Here is a 19,384-nt window from a genome sequence, read left to right as displayed (position 1 = left end):
TTTAAAAATGGAAAAAATATAATTTATTTAATATAATCTATAGTTTGGATGCACCATTGTCTGGCTGTATATAATAATTGTGCAATATTTAATGAAAAAAATGTTTTATTTTTATTTAGGTTCTTTGAACAAAACCCCATGAAGTCCCTGGGTAGACTAATCCAAATGCCATTATGCTTACCATGATTATTCTTCTAAAATGACTTAGAATCCATTCTATGTATGCTGGGAATGACTACAACACACTGATTTTACACAAAAAGAAGGTAAAACTTAATTTTAGAGCATTATAATAAAGGGGAGAAGGAGGAGAATATGGAAGATGTGATATTGTTTTAGAAAGGCATGATGAAAATCTGACTTGCATCTAAAAAAGGGGTACATTTGAATGTCCTTCTGCTTTGGGGCCATTGCAAGACATAAAAGGGTCTGGGCAGACTCAAACTAAGACTAAAAAATACAGGATTTTCATTCGAAGAAAATTGTTTTTTGTAAAACTTCCCATTGAAAGCAGCAGCAGCTGCTGCTGTTTGGGCATTGCTATTTGGTAAATAAGTAGAACTACTTCCTAAGGCTATTATTAAACCTTTTCTGCTTCTCTGAACAATCAGCAGCACAACAATACTAGCAATAGATGCATCATTCACTAATAAATTCACTAGTGTCACACCAGGTTTTAGCTAAAATAATATTGTGAAGCTTAATGCTGGACAACGTTAGTAACAAGTCCTATTCTCTCACTCTGAATGTTTGTTTTGATCATTTCCCATCACATGAATGTTTCTTATTCTTTTTAATATCAATACTAATTTGTTAGAAATTGATGTTAAATATTCAATAAAATTTACATGGACCCATGTGAGAGAGCGACTGGACTAAGATTTCGAGCAAAGCTAATTATTAATGGCAGAAATCCTAGCAGTTAGTAGATAGTTAACCTTTCCTAGAAATATTTCCTGCGTAAGAATGATTTCAAGATCAACCAGCGTGCTCACTTCAATATCCATATCATACAACAAGGCTGTCATCTCAAAGCCAGATTATAAAGTCATGCCACCTCCCCTTCACACCTATTCAGCAGCCTCCTTTGGCAGCTGAGAGCAGTAACGGCTCTGATAAGTGGTAAAAGGTCACAGAACCTGTGACACTAGTGAACTAAGTAGGGAAAATTCTACAATGAAGTGAAGAAACAACAAAAATCAAGTAGAAATGCAGGTTTTGCTAGTTGAGGCGTAACAGGAAGTGCTGTCAAAGACCAACAGGTTGTTACCCAACCAAAAAAAAAAAAAAAAAACTAGCAGAGGTCAGCAACCTGAACCTCCACTATGCCATCTGCAGCACCGTTTAAAAGAAAAACCAGGTCAAGCTCTTAGCCAACTTGCAAAACTTGGGCTGCATACTAATTTTTAGGTCAAACCAGAAGATTGGGGACAGAGTTTCAGCGGCGCTCCTTCTGTCTTAATGCAGGTTTACAAAATCAAAGTTAGACAAATGTGTCCATATTTAGACACACAAGACATAAAACTGACTGCTTGTTTTGCTACTGTAGGGGTTTATTTAGATCTAATAAATTGTTTCCAGGATTTGTCATTTGTTGCTCTGGAAGGTTTTCTTTATTATACTTACCTAAAGAAATCAGTCTTTTAAAATCATTTCTCTAACAGAGACACAATTTTTACAAATATCTCTATGTGCCATTGGGAGGGTTTATTATAAATTCTTCATTTGACCTACATTGTGACAGAACGCGTCCCTCCCTAAGGATGTTTTGAAAAGGTATTGATGAATGGAAGAGAGGGCCACCGCACATAGAGTTACTACAGAGTGTGTTAACCTGTGGTCTAAGAAGAGGAATTTCCATTCCAGACTGTGCCTTGAGGTAAATTCTTCATTTGGCTCCTCGACTGTGCACATTTCCTACAACCAAAAAAAACAAAGCTAAGATTCTGACGTGGGAAGTTAAATGACAAAAAGGATGGCTAAGCGGTGTACTCAACTAGACGATACCTTAATGAACTGAGGTTTGGCCAAGCGAACAGTGGCTACAAAGCAGACCTGGTCATCGAAGGCAGGCTGCAGTGACCGCTGTAACACTCCTGCCAGACCGTTCCTCGTAATGTTTGGAACTGAAACACAGAGAGATGTTTATTCTCACCTTGAACTGTAAACATAGCTTTAACTTTAGCATATTGGAATTGTATAAATTAAATTAACAAAAGGTAGTGTATACTTGTAAAACAGATGGAAAATGAGACTCAGTTTATTTTTTAAAGTAAAATAGTGGGAAATATTGCTTGCATGCTCATGCACACACTATTGAGACAATCCTTCACAGAACACCTCTGAGTTACAGCTGCAGGTCTTAGTCTATTTCTCCATCATCTTTGAAAAGCTAGAGACTAAAAAATTTATTATTATTGTATGTAAATCATCCCTGCGGCTGTATCAAACATTTTATGGTACAGCCATAGATTCCGCTTTAACTTTAGATCTTTAACTTTAAGCTCTTGCTGTATGTTTGAACATTTTCTTCTACAAAGTGAACCTACACTAGTTTCTCCATCTTTGCAGCCTATAAGAAATTGCTATTCATTTAGCTCCATTAATTTCTCCTCAATTCTGCCCAGCTGCTTAGTCACTGAAAAGGAAAAACTATTCCCACAACACACCTTTACCTCCACTACATTTCCCTGTGAAGAAGGTGTGCTCTGGCATGAATGTTAAACTGCAAACAGGACTTCTTCAGTTTTTCTTTCAACATTGGCTTTCTTACTGCCACTTTTCTATACCTCATCTGTGGATGGTCATGTCTTGGTATGTTTACAGTTGCGACTATGCCTCTCCCCATGACGAATTAAACAAAGTTGTTTAAGGCGTTCCAACTTTGGGATATTCTTTTTTTATTTTTTTAGATATAAACCTTACTGTACCTTACTTTTTCTCCCTGACCTGCTTGATGTGTTCCTCGGTCTTCAAGATGCAGTTACTACTCTCTAACAAACCTCAGAGGTCTTAACAGTACGGCTGGATGTATGTCGAAACTAAATGAGTCACCGGTGACCAACTGTTTACTGATCAGCTGACTGAGGATGGTTTGCAGGAAGCTAAATGCACCACCAAGCCACAGTATATACATTTATTTTGTGAGAAACAAACAACCCTAACTATAATACCTGCCTGAAAATTATCCTCAACCTTTACAATTGTGTTGAACTGTTGAATAGTCTATAGAATCAACTCTACAACTTTTAAGTTATAAAATGACAAAATAAGAAAATTTTGAAGGAGTGAAATTAATATGACTGGGAACTGGATAACCTACCATGGAGTAGAATAACAATTGATATATTTTTATTAAAGTGTCATGCACCATTTCAGCTGGTGCCCAGCCTGTATGGTCTTAGGAGACACTCATTTAACCAACAAGTTACACGCAACTTAACTTTACAAAACTCAGGTAGGATATAGCAGTCTGTCTTCTGTTCCAAACCTCACTGACAAGAGCGGCTAATAGAAATATATATTTACAAAGTATCCATCTTAAAATATTGTCAACTGGTAACCAAAACAAATCTGCATTGTTTTCTTTTTATGCTTTGAAATAGTCTCAGATTATTGTACAATAAAGGACAAAGTTATATCATCACACTAAGGTCACAGAGTAAACAGACCCTCTCCTCCTCCTAACAGAGACCCTTATACCAGCCCACTTCCTCTACCAAAGAGAGGCTACCAGCTCTGAACTGGGCACAGGGACCTCTGTTTACTTGATAACTTTAGTTTAACATAAAATTCAGTTTGGTACTCTTCTTTAAATTGTATATAATTAGATTGGTTTCTCTACAGATATATTTCCATTGATGTTTAAAGTTATTAAGAAAAGATTGTTTTAGATTATGTAGATAACATTAACAATACTTCTGCGTCAATAGTCTATTAAAACGTACAGTCATGAAAAAAATTTAACTTCTTTCTTTTTCTTCCTTACATTCTTCAAGTAAAACACCTTTAGAACAGGAAACTGAAGAAAACAACGGTGGTTTGATAATATATTCCACAACTGTAGGTTTGATTGGAAAGGGGAAGACTGTAATAGTGCATTCCCGCCAAACATGTTTTAAACACCAGGGTATCTGGATTACATGCTAAATCAATGGGAGATGACATTAGGGGGCTTTGGGTCCAGCAGCCTGATTTGAGCAACTGAAGCGATGCGCTTTGAAAGGTGCAGAGTGGACGACGCAGGAGCTAAGAGAACTTTTGCCGCTGGACGCCAAGCATCAACCAATTAGTAAAGCTGATCCAGGAGCAGTCTGAGAGACAGACACTACATGCAAGCAGTGATTACTTCTGCTAGGGATCCTCAGCACTGTGAAACATCCCTATGTGGGGTTTTCATGCTCCAAACAACAACAATGAACTGAATATAAAGAATATGTTTAAGGGTGGACTTTCTCACTTAAATATGTGTTAAAACTACTTTTATTCCCTAAATCATCAAAGCAAATATAACCAAGCCACTCTCTTGATTACAAAGCAAAGCATCTGGAGCGTTGAAAGCCGAGCATCTAGAGCTTCCAGAGAATCTGACTTTAAAGCATTTGACGGTTTGAAACGTGTTTGGCGTGAACGCAGCATAAAGTAAAATATCCTGCAGCATTGTTTAAGCATGCATGATCAAATCAACTATGAGCAGAGCAACGTACCGTTATTGAGGGATTTGAAGTTGCCGATAAACTTAACATATTCATAGATGGGGGGCTCCTTGGGGTCAATGGCCCCTCGCAACATATGGCAGCAGAACTCTAGATGATTCTTAGCTATAGAGACAGACACGAAGAGTTAATTAAAAATATAAAGGAAATATCAGCAAATAAGGAGTTATGCAAGATTGCACATTCAGTTCTGACACTGCAATTCCAAACAAGATAGATCCATGCCTTGAAAACTGTGACTGTAAAAATGTCTGTTTCATTCCTTTATAAAACACTTAACTATTTCACTTATTGAGAAGAGTAAAGCAAAGTCTACAAGAGACAAATAATGCACCAGAAATACATAATGATATTTGGACCAAAGGTTTGAGCTATGTTGATTTGGGTTCTATAAACTCACATCAGTGTTTAATTTAACTAAATGTTACTAAATACAGGCTGCACAAAAAATATTCCCTATAAGTATTCCTTTGTAGTTTTGTAACCTCAATGGAATTGCAACGCTGGTGGACTGTAGCATATCTGGGGGTTTTCATCCCTTTTTGGGGTAAAACTACAGCCTGAGCAGTTTGGATTATAACCAGACTTTCAGAACAATCGACAAATCTTAATGATTTAAAAGTCAGCGGCATGTATCTGATGTCTGAGAAGAAACTGATTCTTCTCTTATGGAAAGAGAACCAGATTTCAACAGTCTGAATAATAATGACAGAGTCTTTACACCTGAAAAAAAAAAAACTGTTACGGCCTTGATCATAAATTAGAAGATTTTAGACAAATTGGAAAATTATTTTATTTTTGGAAGATACAGATCCACATTTGATTAACATTTAATTGAACTATTATATAGAACTGTAGATTGGAGGGTGGAAGGATCCAGTACTTTGAATTTTTTTTTTTACTCAGCAAGCTATTATTGTAGAATCCTTTGGCTTCTCAACAAACATATGAGAGAAAATATAAATGCTAATTACAGCGATTTAAATCTGTTTACAATATTTTATAGTTCTGGAAAGAAAACAGAAGGTTTTGCATTTGTAAATCCAAATATAACATTTAATTGGCTTTTTGTGTAGCTGACTGACGATATGAATGAAGGGAGGCGGATCTTTGGGGGATTTATATCTTTTTTAACTACTTTAGAAAATCTATACTGTTTTTTAGAGTAAATTTTATTGAGTTTCTGTTCAATAATCTTTCAGCATTTCAACAAACACACACACACACACAAAAAAAAAAGTTTTTTTTACTGACTCTTCATGTAATCACTACTGATGCTCTCCAGTTCCACTGGGTGCGTCGACAGAGCCTTGTACACTTCGGAGTGTTCCCCAACAGGTAGAAAGTTTAACAAGTTCTGATCCACTAAGTCCGCCTGAGAAATACAAAAAAAGAAGGCTTAAGAAGTGTAAAAAAAAAAAAGAACAAAAGAAAGGAAAAGAACAGCCAAACCAAGAACAGAAAAAAAGAAAGGAAAAGAACAGCCAAACCATTTCACACAAGACAGATTTAATACAGCACTGCCACACAATGGGACAATAATAACAGCAAAAAAGAAAAACAGTAATACTTACTGGCAGGTGTTCTAGTAAAGAGGTGACGCTCTCAGAGACATAAAGGATGTTCCCGTCGGTCATTATTGCTATAAAGAATCCATCCAAAGCCTGATCCAAAGGTAAAAATAACAGAGTGACATGTTCTGTTTACTAGCAGGAAAAAGGGTACAAACCAATTACTAAAATAAAGGACTGGGCTCTGCCAGTCAGAAAAATGTATAAGACAAAAAATTCTTCAGCAAAAGGAAAACAGAAGCTTTTTCTCAGTAACAAAAAATCACCAAGTGCATATATAGATCTGTTCAAAAGTTTAAATACACCCATCATTGGCATGAAAGCCAGTGTTTGTTTTTGAATTATTCTATTTTTCATAGTTTGTTCACAAGCTCAAATCTACTGTGTTTTCTTTTAACAACAAAGTCAAAATGATACAAGGTTAAGGATTGGGAAACTGCTACATTTTTGTTTGTATAAAAGTCCCAAGCTTTAAAACATTGACCATAATTGTATTTGTAAAAGGCATTCAAGAACTTTATTTGCAATCTGAATTATTCATTCCCACCTCAATTGTAAAGCGTTTTTAGGACCAAAGTCCATATAAGATGACCAGGTTTAAACCAATTCATCATCCTTCACAGAAAAAAAGGAATTGGACAGGACCCAACAGGGATCAGGTGAAGATGCAACATCCCTGAAGAAAGTGGGTGCAGCATAGATGCTGCTAAAATGCTCTACTTCACCTCAAATCAACAACTAATAGCGTCCCAACACGACGATGCTAATAAACACACATTAAAACTGGTTTGTATTGGATACAGCAGACGCCGCTTGGCTTCAGCACAACAGCAATGGTCTACCAGTTTTGATAACAGACTGGAGTGATGTCAAAAGTTTGTTTGAAGCAACAAAAAGTGGTTCCTCTACAAACTAAATGGGGACATTTTACTAGGAGGCAAGAATCAATGAAACATCCATGATTACTCAAGCTTTCAACTGGAACTTTATCTGCTGACTGCAATTTGAAAACCAAACCATGGGAACAACAGAAGAGTTGGTACAACACTGTTGTCACCCACAGTACAGGAATAGAGTATAGAATGTGACATTTCTGACCTCCAACATGAGCTGTGTGAATTCTTCATTGCTAAGAAAGGGGGGCTTCCAGTCCTGCCTGATCTCGCTCGACTCCGACTGGGCTGCAATCTCTGATAAAGGAAGAAAGATGGATCATATTAAAAGGAAATACATTTAGCGATTTTTGAAACTACAAGGTTGAAACGATGCAGACACAAAACACAAAGGACACATAGAAAAATATTTCTAGTGGTCAATCCAAAGGCAGCAGAATCAAGAACCTGAGTGGCGACAAATGAATCCCAAGTAACTCATATGTCAAAGATAAAAGCTGAGATTAGTTCAAATCCACTTGCTGCACCTAAACTAAGGCCAAAAAATTCTCCAAATCTAAAATAACTCAATAAAAAAATTCAAGTAATATAATGTTTAGGGTATGGCAACCAGCTAAAAGGTCAAAGCAGACCAATTTATATTTTATGATTTCCATGTGCCATAAAATGTACAATAAACCATGTTTTTACAAAGTTCAGTTCCTGAAGGTAAACAGGACTGATAGTGGATCGCACCATGTTGATCATTAGCCTGAAAAAACAGTAAGAAAACTCCACCCAGCGAGGATGATGAAAATGCCTGACCTTTGTGTTTACACAGGAAGTCTATGCTTTTCTGCAGGATGGTGGACTTGTCCATCTTTCTAGTGTTGCCTGGCAACATGGTGCCAAGCTCTTTGATGAGGACATTGAACTGGTCTCTCCTTTTCTTCTCTGATTTGTTGCGGGACACGCTGCAATCCAAAGCAGTTTGGTTAGATATGAGGCGTGGTGTGATTAGGGGTGGGCCATTACTCCGACACACAGCTCACCGTTTCGCCTTGTCCTTTTCATCTTCTTCTATCAACCCATCAGTGAGGCTGCAACAATCATCCCTATAGGAAGCAAAAAAAATAAAAAATAAAAACGTGATGTTCATCTCTCTGTGCTGCAGCTGTGAGACTGCTTTGAAGCAGCTTATAAATAACAGCTAAAAGGAAAATTCCTGCATAGCAGATGCAAGTTTATTTGGATTCAGAAAGGCAGAAGTATGTACGATGCTTGGACTGAGTTTCAGTTACGATTTTCAAAAATACTTTCATTCATAATTATAGGCAATTCAAGAAGCTCATAATATGAATGTGGTGACCCATATTTAATAATGTATGCAAGTGTATCTGCATGCCTTCCTCAGCTTACCCTATGTTTGATGACATGGTGGCTGCTGATCAGGGCTGTGGCTGCAGGATTTTGTTCTTTAGGCGTGAGGTAGGCATTTGGAAAAGCACCTGAAAAGACCAGAGCAACAAAAAAAAAACAACTAAACCTTCATAATCCCATTCATTGGTTTAACATAAATCATCACACTAAAGTCACACTAGTAGGTTGTTGATTTTAATAAAAAAAATCAACTAAATATACATAATGTGAAAATTCAACCTCTTGTAATGCAGGAGCATACGTCCATTTTTTTCTATTTTTCAAATAAAAGTCTACTTTTATAAGAAATAGTTTAAGGAGATTGTTCATTTTGTGTCTGTTGAGCTATTTTTAAGTTGTGCCAGTAATTTGTTTAAAATTTTAAGTCCTTTCAAAGACCTATTTTGTGGTAACTTTTGATGTTTTGTGTTTTATGATTCCATGTACTCCCATTTTCCAAACCACCATTTGGCATGTGGATGGCATCTAGCCATAGCAACTCTGTGATCCTTAAGTGCCACTCTCCAACAGTGATCTTTGGAGACTTTTTTCCACTTTCTTCCCATCCTGCTCTTTGTGCTTATCAGGTAAAGTAAAAATGAAGGTTCATCAAGGCTGTATTGATAGGGGGGAAAAATTAGACCACCTCATCTGTTTTCACATTATCATCAATTTCCAGTACAACTGAAAGTATATTCAGTAAGAGTTAGATTTTTCTTATTTTTGTGATAACCACAAATCAATTAGGTTCTTTCTCAATAGGAAAATACACTTTTAGGCCTATGTTTTCTTTACCATTTTATACTAAAACTGATCTACAAAAAAAATAAAATCAGACATTTTTTCATAGTGTATTTGCCCTTAATTTGAGCATGTAAATAAGATGACTGCAAATTAATTAATGTTTTGTTCTTTAAATAAGATTATTAGACAATATACACTTAGTAAATCACATCATCTCATTGTGAAACTGCCTCATTTACCAACTCAAGGTCAACTAAAAACACATGCATTTCAAGAAAATGTAATTATTTACATTTACATTTATGCAGGGTAGTTTGATGATACACAAGCATGATAATCGTTTTTTGAAAACAAAGGTTTAAAAATAAGGGTTTTGTTCGTCCATGACTGATACCACAGTGCAAAACCAGGAGCTTTTATGTCAAATTTATACTCGGACGAAACGAAACCAAAGGATTAACAATTGCGGGTTTATAAAAAAATTTGATTTCAAAGTAATCTGTAATAAAACAGTTATATGTCTTCACTCATCTCTCCGCAGCTAAACAAACCCAACTCATTTTCTGAAGTTTTTAGAGAAATAAAAGCTTAACTTTTTAAAAGTTTATGCATCTCTACAGGGGGTGCCAACAAGTACGGCACTTATAGATTCTAATAAATGTATGTTAAGGTATTATGTAATAAAAGGTGAATGTTGTTATCCCTATTTAAATAAAAACAGAAATAATATATTTTATTGTCCCAGAGTGGGAAAATTCAGGTAAACCAGGGGCGACTTTAAAGAAAAAAACATTTTAAAACAGAAAATGAATGATACTGAACAGTAAGCCTTAGACAAAACAGTACAGATATTAAAACATGCATTCTCAGAATGAGGAAATGTGCAGCTGAGCCGAGGTGTTTTATGTTCTAAATTTAGAAATATCTCAGAGTTTTAACCTCTGGCTTTGTTTTAATAACCTCTAAACCCATTTAAATGATGAAACTGTGCCTGAAAGGTGGATCGATACAAACTGTGGAAGGTCAAATTCAAGCCAAAGAAAAACGAGGGAATCAACTGAAGGTGCTGGTCGGAAAACCTCATTAGTTTAGTCTGGTTCATTTCGCTCTAATAGAAGCACTATTAGCCTGCACAGAGGTAGGATTTAATACAGAAAGCTGTAGAGAAATTAATGAGTTTAAGAGCTTTTACACAGGCCCTTAAAAAGAAAAGAAAAAAAAAAATCGGGTAGCATGTTTAGTATCTTAAATTAAGACAGAAGATGTACAGCGAAAATCTTCAAAAGGTAATAAATATTACAGAGAAACTTGAATGAAAGATTTACAACAGCGCCTTTTGAAATGGATAAATATAAATAGTTGCTAATCAAAGTCATTTCAGTTTTGGTCTAAATCATAAAAACTGGGTCAAACATCAATGCCAAAATGGCTGCACTCAAAAACCATTTATTCATAGTGTTTGACACTGGTAATAAGCAAAAAATGAAGGTATGAAACAAACACGCACAGCAACACATACATTCAAATTACACACTCCAGAGCAATATTTCAAAACACTTTCACATGTAACTCAACCATGTCTGAGTCTGAAGTCAGTCCTCACCCCGCCACAGCTTTTGAAAACTCCAGACTTCTTTTATCTCTCACATGTCGCAGAGCGGGTTCGGGGCTGTCGCTGACTCCAGGGTCAAATGAGGCAATGAGGTCATTGGGGTCGCGAGAGGACAGCGGACCACAAGGAAAACACACAGAGGTTGACCAGAACCTGCTGAAGAAACCAGAGCAGAAGAAACAGGGTCAAGGGGGAGTTAGGTGGACATTTTGGATGGTTTTTCATCCTTTCACAGCCTGCATTCAGAGAGAAAAGAAATTGAATCCAAGTGAGATAAGAAAAACTTCAAGGTCATCAGCACAAGACTTTTCTTTTTTTTTTATCAATTTGCTTTTAAAGTTTATGTTAACACAGGAAAAAAAAGCCTTTTATTAATAGATAATTGCGTAATTTCACACCATAAACATGTGTCCATGAACGTAAAGTGCATATACACATATATACATACATATCAAAACTATGAAATAAGATATGTGGAATTATATACTTAACAGAAAGGTGTGAAACAACTGAAAATAGGTCTTATATACTAGATTCTTCAAAGTAGCAACCTTTTGCTTTAATTACTGTTTCGCACACTCTTGGCATTCTCTTGATGAGCTCTAAGAGAATGGAGGCGTTATTGTCCTGTTGAAAAATAAATCATGGTCCAACTAAACACAAACCGGACGCAATAGCATGCCTCTGCAAGATGCTGTGGTAGCCATGCTAGTTCAGTATGCCTTCAATCATGAATAAATCCCCAACAGTGTCACCAGCAAAAAAAAACCCACACCATCACCCCTCCTCCTCCATGCTTAACGGTATGTTAGAGGTATGTAGAGTTCATTCGTTCACCTTTTCTGCATCGGCTCTCTGTGTGGCATTGACCTGGTCTCTAATCTGAGCTGCTGTTAACTTGCGATTTCTAAGGCTGGCGACTCGGATGAACTTATCCTTCGCACTAGAGGTGACTCTTGGTTCTCCTTTCCTGGGGCTGTCCTCGTGTGAACCAGTTTCTTTGGAGCGCTTGAGGGTTTTTGTGACTGCACTTGGGGGCACTTTCAAAGTTTTGCCAATTTTCGTTCGTCATCTTTTCCGTCAACAGGTTGCAACCATGTACCGAATTCCTCGTTTTCAAGCCAGTTTTGTTGATATTGGCTTTCCCCCCCCATTATTCTTTTCTGAACATACAGCTTTACAATCAACCAAAAGCAGATCCGTGCAAATAAATCACGATATAATATATCTGATGAAAATGTTTTTATAAAAGTATATTTCAAAAAAGCCTTTTAAATTCCACGATAATCACATTTAATGAATTTTACTGCCAATTAATTTAAAAAACAACAATTTAATTACTTTTAATGATTTCTAATGAACCATGGAAACCCTGTAATAGTCTATTAGGAACAAAGGAAACTGCAACCTACAACTGTATTAGAAAATAAATTATAATGAATCAATAAATGATTTAGCTTGAACAACTCCTTTAAAGCTTTATACTGCAAAACTGATCCTAAATTAATACCAAATGTAAACTTGGAAAACCAATCTAAAAAAATAGTTTTATAGTATTATCTTTTTTCTTTTTTTTTTTTTATAGTTGCACTGTAGCAGTTTGCAATCATGGGAAGAGATTTGCCATTGGAGGAGTTTATGATAAAAGGCTCCGTTAAATCCATCAACTATCCCATTACAGATACTGGAACATTTAAACCCTTTCATTTTAAAACTTCTAGTTTCTTTAAAACATTTTAAAAAGGGGGAGGGGCATTATTAATCTATGCTAAAGTAGTTAAACAAACAACTAGACCCTTAAAAATTCAAGAAACTACCAATTTGCCAGCAAAAACGGTTTTGAACTTACCCTCAGCTGGAATGTCACACGTAGAGTGGCCTATTTAAACTCAGGTCTTCTTTGCAGGCTCTGACGACACTACACACCACACCTGACCTGAAACACAAAGAAAGCACTGACTCATTCACTGGCGTAGAAATCGGTGCAACATAATTCTATATCAACATAAACCAGAAAACTAAACCAATTAGAAAAATCATGTCATGATATAAGTAACTAATTTTCAGCCGAGCATGAGTCAGATCAGAGGAGGTGGCAGAGCTGGGGAGTGATTGCCTTCATGTCAGGAGGTTGAAAACTTTGTGAACGACACTGCTGGGAAGTTGATAAGCGATGACTCAATTCTTTCCCACCAAGCTAAAACACTAATAATCTGCTGACATATCTGGCAGCTTATCTAAATATTAATATCAGGTATTCATAAACTCAGAATATACTAAACAAAAAAGCCTCTAAATGTCTTTAAAAAAAACTATGCTAGTATGGAAATCATTTGCAGACATGGAGAGTATTGTAATTATCATGTAGCTATTTGGTCAGGGAAAAAATAAGACTCAATAAAAAAAAAGTTTGGTTCATAAACACTAAACTAAATGGTGAACATAACCCTGATAATATGACAGGGAAAGGAAGTGTCCCTTATTTGGTCAAATTTAGACAAACGCATAAACAACAACCCATAAAAAAGATCAAATGAGTCATAATAAGGAAAATGCAGCAGTTTGATACACTCGGATGAGACTCAATGTAAAATAAAACTAAGGTTTTTCACTGGACAAATACATCTAATCTGGGCATCTACATGGCCTACATTTATGAAACGCAATTTTAATCAATGACATATTAAGTTACCAACCTCCTTCTTATCCACACAGCCTCCCACTTAAAGCTACAAGCCAGGCGTTTTCCGTTTGCTTACATAAAGATTTTACTACCTAAAGAACAGCATGCCATGCTCTGCAGTTATTTTTGTAGCAAAAATAAAGAATTTTATCTAGACAAAAATCTACCTTCTCCAAAATAGGCTTAACCTGACATCACATTATGCTACAAATCCGAGTTTCTCTTATTCATTTATCCTCTTTATTTCTTCCAAATTCTTCCTTTATATTCATTTTGTTCAGTAACACTGCAGCAAATCATTTGAGCCTGATAAGATCACAGCATGGATATCATGCTAAAAACAGGAAAACAGATCTAATAAACTGAAGCAGTTCCACATATAATTGGTACACAAATCCTTCATAGTCTATATTAATATCCGTGTAGCGTGTCAATACAGACTGATAAGTTCAAAGGTTGCTAATCTTTAATACATAACTTTCCTTAGGATTTTAAAGAGGTGAGCCTTTTCCCCCACAAACTCCATTTTGACTGACCTTTTCTGGTTGTGTGCGCCACCTTTCAACTGTTGGTGAGCACTGCAGCACAGCTGGCTGAAAAAGCATTTCCACATTTTTCCTTGCTTACAATCATTAACAATTGAGATGTGTGGAAAGATTTAATGCTTTGGAAAATACTGAGAAATGTTCAGCAAACTAAAGGAGTGCAACCACTCACTGCTATTAGGGTAGCCATGTTTAAAAAAAATACAGTTGGAAAGCTATGGGTATCAAGGTCTATTAAGCATATAACTAGAGGTTAGCTACATAGGCCAACTTTAAGTCAAACTGCTTGTGTTACTTTGAGAAGAGCAGGACAGAAGAAATGGTAAAATATGTATGAAGAAATAAATGGAAGAAAACAGGCAGGGGGATTTGAAATTATTAGCTTATGACACGTGTTTTAATTAGGAGTAACTTCTAAGTATATTATAGTATTATTCCCGCAGTATGAATAACTGTGCGTTCTCCCTTTTTCCTGGAAAGTAAATGGAAAATTAACATTTTTTTGAGTAAACATTGTGCAACCATGGTAGTAGGTTTGTTGCTGACAGCACATGATTACTCAATTGGCTAAATAGGGCTTTCAAAAACCCACTTTTATTTGTCTATGAGAGCTGCTTTCCATTTTCATTGACAAAATAAAATTATACCAAAAAAAAAAAAATGTTTGTGCTGTCCCCCATTGTTGTTGACAAAATAAGCTGATTCTTATAGTTGTTTATCAAAAAAATTTAAAATTTTATCTAATATATTTTTAACCAAGAAGACTATTTAAAAACTCAATTATTATCTAAAAAACCTAAACAGAAAACCTGAGATGATTTGAAGAGAGAAAAATCTGCTTTATAAGCATATGTAGGTTCCAGATTCAATTAAAGAGTGGAAGTACTTCATGATCCCATTAACTTTTGGTTTCAGGGAAAGTTTTCTTACTCAATGAGCATTAAAAGGTTAAAACTATACTCTCCTGTAAATAACATGACATTTTGGCTGAATAATGAGACAGCTACAAGTCTAGTATTTACTCTAACTATTAAAAGCGTTTTTTTTTAATGTTTCATGGAGATACCTTAAGAAAACTAATAACAAAAAAGTCAAATAATTCTGACTGATTGTGGGGTCACAGCTTTTAAGAAGTGCTTGCTGAAACTGCAGAACAAATTACTCAACAACAAACAAAACTTTATCAATCGTTTTTTCGGTAACATACTTTGTGCCACATCTACTCAGAATCAGAAATACTTTAATAATTGCAGAGGGAAATTACTTAGGTTTTATCATATCCTTTGATTAGATTCAGAGTCAATTTGGATATATTGCTGATTTGTATCCCAGTCATATACATCGATATCATTTTATTCCTTAATGTTTCCATTTCAAACCTGTTAAAATATTTCAACATTAGTACAGAATGCTATATCTTCAATTACAAAGTATTTTAAGAATCTATGTTATAAAATTGTCAAATCTCAAAGTACTTTGATCAAATACTATTTTTCCAATTCTGAAAATGTTGTATTGTGTATATTTCAGCCTAGTACCAAAGTCCTGCAGACCGTTTTGTTATATGACAGATTACATCTTCTAATTAATCTAAATCAGGTCTAACAGATCTTATGCTGGCAAATACATTACTATTATGACTAAGGCTGAAACAATTAATCAGATTAATCGATTATTGAAATAATCGTTAACTAATTAAGTCATTGATTAATCGTTAAATGTAGTAGTAGAGACTCACAAATGTGCTTTTGCCTGACAGAGCAACATAGTTACATCAGTAATTATATTGAAATTGGAAAATATATAAATATTTTGCATTTAAGATTTTAAAAAATGGTCTTCATCTGTCAATATGCTCTATCCAGAATTCCTCAAGTGGAAAAGTTTTGTTTTCTGGTTTAATTTAATAAAAAAATCTTCTTTAAGGAACCATTGGCTATCAGATTATTAATCAGTTTATCAAAAAATAATCTACAGATTGATTTGCAAAATAACCATTAGTTAAAAGTCCTAATTTAGAACCTTTAATGAAAGTTCTTTAAAGAATAGGTGAAGAAAATAAAATATCTCTGAGGATGAAATGATCCTATATAACACAAGGGAGAACATTTTATACCCGCTTTGATAACTAAAGAGCTGAAAACTAAATTAACAGTACCCAAAATTAAAACTACATATCCTATAATAACTTGGTTTGCTTTGATCATACTTTTAACCACCCCAAACAGAAATCAGAACCAAAATGAACTGGACTAATTAGGCTTAAAAGTCATTTTTTTAAATAAAATCGAATAAAGAAAATATGAGATTATAATATTGTAAATTTCATAAAACCATTTGACAAAAGTACAGAACAAGCTGATTCATCGTGGGGGGGGGGGGTGAAATCATGTTTTACATGGTAAAACATCTGTTCAGAGGTAGAAAATGATAAGACAAGATGAAAATACAATTTAGAGAGGAAAAAACAAAAAGGTACGAAATGGAGTTTAATATTCCAGATCTTTTCATAACAGAAAAAGAAATGTTTCCAAGAATGATGAAAACTGCAAAGAAAGATATTTAGTTCAGAAATATTGGCTTTGTGTCAAATCATTCGCATCAATGCATCTCTTAAACACCTATTTTAATTTTAAGTGTATATTTGTTAGCATAAACCATGATACAAATATCTACTACTTGGCGAGCATCTTTAACCCTTTATAGGGCAAGTTACCCTTTTTGATCACTTGCACTTGCATACCCCTTACTAATGGAGTCCCCCCCGTCCCTCAGTGAGGTCTAGAAGCACAAGATCTATATCCAGCCATTCAGCAAAGATACTGCTACATGGCTGTACATCCTATTTTGGCATTTGACCAATTAGATGAGGCCTTGAATGATATATTACCTACTGTACCCACTTTTATTTGCCTTTGAGAGCTGCTTTCCATTTTTATTGAAAAAATAAAATTATAATAAAGAAAAACATTTTTTCTTGCTGTCCCCCATTTTTGTTGACAAAATAAGCTGATTCTTAGAGCCAATTCTTATAGTTGGTTATAAAAATATATATATAAAATTGAATCTAATATATTTCTACCAATAAGTTGGTGGTTATTACATTGACATACAAAGGTAATAAGGTATGTTCCTGGAATCCAATAACACCATTGGCTTGAAATTTGGATTTTCAAAGGATTTCACTGAGCGCCCTATAAAGGGTGTCTGGAAAAGCCACTGCCTCAGGATTTTAAAGATATCACTGCAGGCAGAAAGGTTACAGTGACTGTAAAAGGACCCCCAGACTCAAAATCTTCTATTCATCTTTATATCTGTTAGCTTTATCTCCAACAATCATGGACATTAACAAAAATTATGTAGTGACATGTCAAAATTTCTGGGTTTTTGACTCACAAAGTTAACATGATGCAGGAAACTGCCTTGTTGCAAAAGGAGTCTGTCTTTTATTTTAATCTAATTATTTTATAAGTTATGTATATTTCCATTGGTTGTAATATTACTGCCTGTTTATTTATTTCTGTTGCCTTGCACAAGTTAAGTTGATCTCATGCATATAACTTAATTTCTCTCTCTCTTTTTTTTTAAGAAAGAATGGAGATCCCTACTTAAAAATGTAAATTAATGTATTTTGTTCAAAAAAATAAATAAATACATTTATACATACATAAATACAACCCCAAGAGCACATTAAACCCCCCCTCGCTCATTGTGCATTCATTGCTTCTGGAGTGGACTGTTCCAGCAGTAATTGATGTCAGTGGTGGAAGAGTAGGTGGCTCCTCAGAGCCAAGAAACACAACATTACAAATGAATTAACCCTGACGTTAGCAACATGGCTAACTGTTGGAGCAATAAGTGGTATTCCACATACCTTTTAACGCCACAGGTGTTGTTGTTATACAACCGAGAACAGCCCATATAGCTAGCTAGCAGGCTAACTAAGCTGGCTACCGAAAACTGCCCATTTAACTCCAGAGCTTTAATGCTCTTAATGTTCTCGTTTCCTCCTCGCTACATTCGCGATTGGTAAAGCGATTCACGTTGCTTCAACAAAAAAAGCGGAAAAATAAACTAAAAAAAATAAAAAAAATCAGTCTCTATCATTGCAAGCTGGCGCCGCGCCTGGAGCTGTCACGCAACAACTGACATTGAAAACGAAATAATCTTAAAAAAAATATCCCCGCTTTTTGCCTTCAACGCCGCGAGAGAGCGAGTCCAAACAACCCCACGAGGCAGCGTCCGACAAGCCGACAAAAACACAAACACCAGCCGGTGAGAAACAGCCAAAACGAAGCAACGTTTTTTTTTTCTTTCGCGGCAGATGTACATACACACACACACGCAAAGATATATAGTCTACGGGCGCGCACGCAAACGTACACGCTCACACAATAAAGCGGTATGGAGGCGCCGTGCACGCGCACGCCCATTCGCTCACACAGATACTGGCAGCTCAGAATGTGGGTCACTGGGCCTCTACTCTCCCTCGAGCGTGCGGAAACAGTCCCGAAGCTTTGCTCTGCAGTCCAACCGCTTCCGCACGCAGAGAGAAAAAAAAACACCGTACACAAAACAACACCTCAACACCAACTTTACATTTACAGAGAAAACAAGTCTTTACCTTTAACGAATGATCAAGCAGCCAGTCACCGTGTTTTTGCTTACTTGAGCGTCACGCCGAGGCGGTGGGGGCCGGGAGGACTGAGAGGACTTCGGGCTCGGGAGAAAAACAGGAGGCCTACTTCACTTTACGACGTACAGTCATGCGCATTGGAGACAGTAGGGCGCACTAGTTTGCAATTACAGTAGCAGAAACGGAGGGAAACTGCGAGTGATCTCAGGAGGAGAAATGACTGCGTTTTTTTCCAGATTATTTTTTGTTTTAGCTTTTTCATGTCTTCACTCTCAGTCCATTCTCGTTTTTCTAAATCATAAGAAGCGACTCAACAATTTGCTTTTTGCATATCGCACTTTGGAGAAAGTGAAATGGTATAAATGTTTGCTTCATATTTGCATTATTAATGACCCAAAAAAAAAATGCAGAATCTATTATAAAAGCGTTGTGAGTGACACCTTTCAAAAATTGTTAATTTTTACATAGAGGTAAGGAAGACCCAAACCGGATATAGCAGGGCTTTTTCCATTTTATCTACATCCAATCAGAGGCGCAAAAAGCCATGACGTTAAGTCTATTTTTTTTATTAGGCCATTGACTTACAT

General features: G+C 35.8%; 1 protein-coding gene across 1 annotated transcript in view; it reads right to left on the bottom strand.

Moving 5' to 3' along the window:
* clockb (clock circadian regulator b) overlaps positions 1 to 18,941 on the bottom strand; it is a 60,282-nt gene extending 41,341 nt beyond the window's left edge. The window contains 12 exon segments of the mRNA XM_038292796.1: positions 1,835 to 1,917; positions 2,008 to 2,126; positions 4,707 to 4,820; positions 5,970 to 6,090; positions 6,290 to 6,379; positions 7,385 to 7,476; positions 7,984 to 8,132; positions 8,211 to 8,273; positions 8,578 to 8,666; positions 10,925 to 11,089; positions 12,783 to 12,869; positions 18,786 to 18,941. Coding sequence (XP_038148724.1) covers positions 1,835 to 1,917; positions 2,008 to 2,126; positions 4,707 to 4,820; positions 5,970 to 6,090; positions 6,290 to 6,379; positions 7,385 to 7,476; positions 7,984 to 8,132; positions 8,211 to 8,273; positions 8,578 to 8,594 — 848 coding nt within the window. The 5' untranslated portion in view covers positions 8,595 to 8,666; positions 10,925 to 11,089; positions 12,783 to 12,869; positions 18,786 to 18,941.
* Between the last annotated feature and the right edge of the window lie 443 nt (positions 18,942 to 19,384).

Source organism: Cyprinodon tularosa, unplaced genomic scaffold (genome assembly GCF_016077235.1).
Source record: "Cyprinodon tularosa strain WSP-4 unplaced genomic scaffold, ASM1607723v1 ctg318, whole genome shotgun sequence".
Taxonomy (NCBI): Eukaryota; Metazoa; Chordata; class Actinopteri; order Cyprinodontiformes; family Cyprinodontidae; genus Cyprinodon; species Cyprinodon tularosa.
Note: the sequence above shows the minus strand (reverse complement) of the source record. Positions and strands in the feature narration are given on the sequence as shown.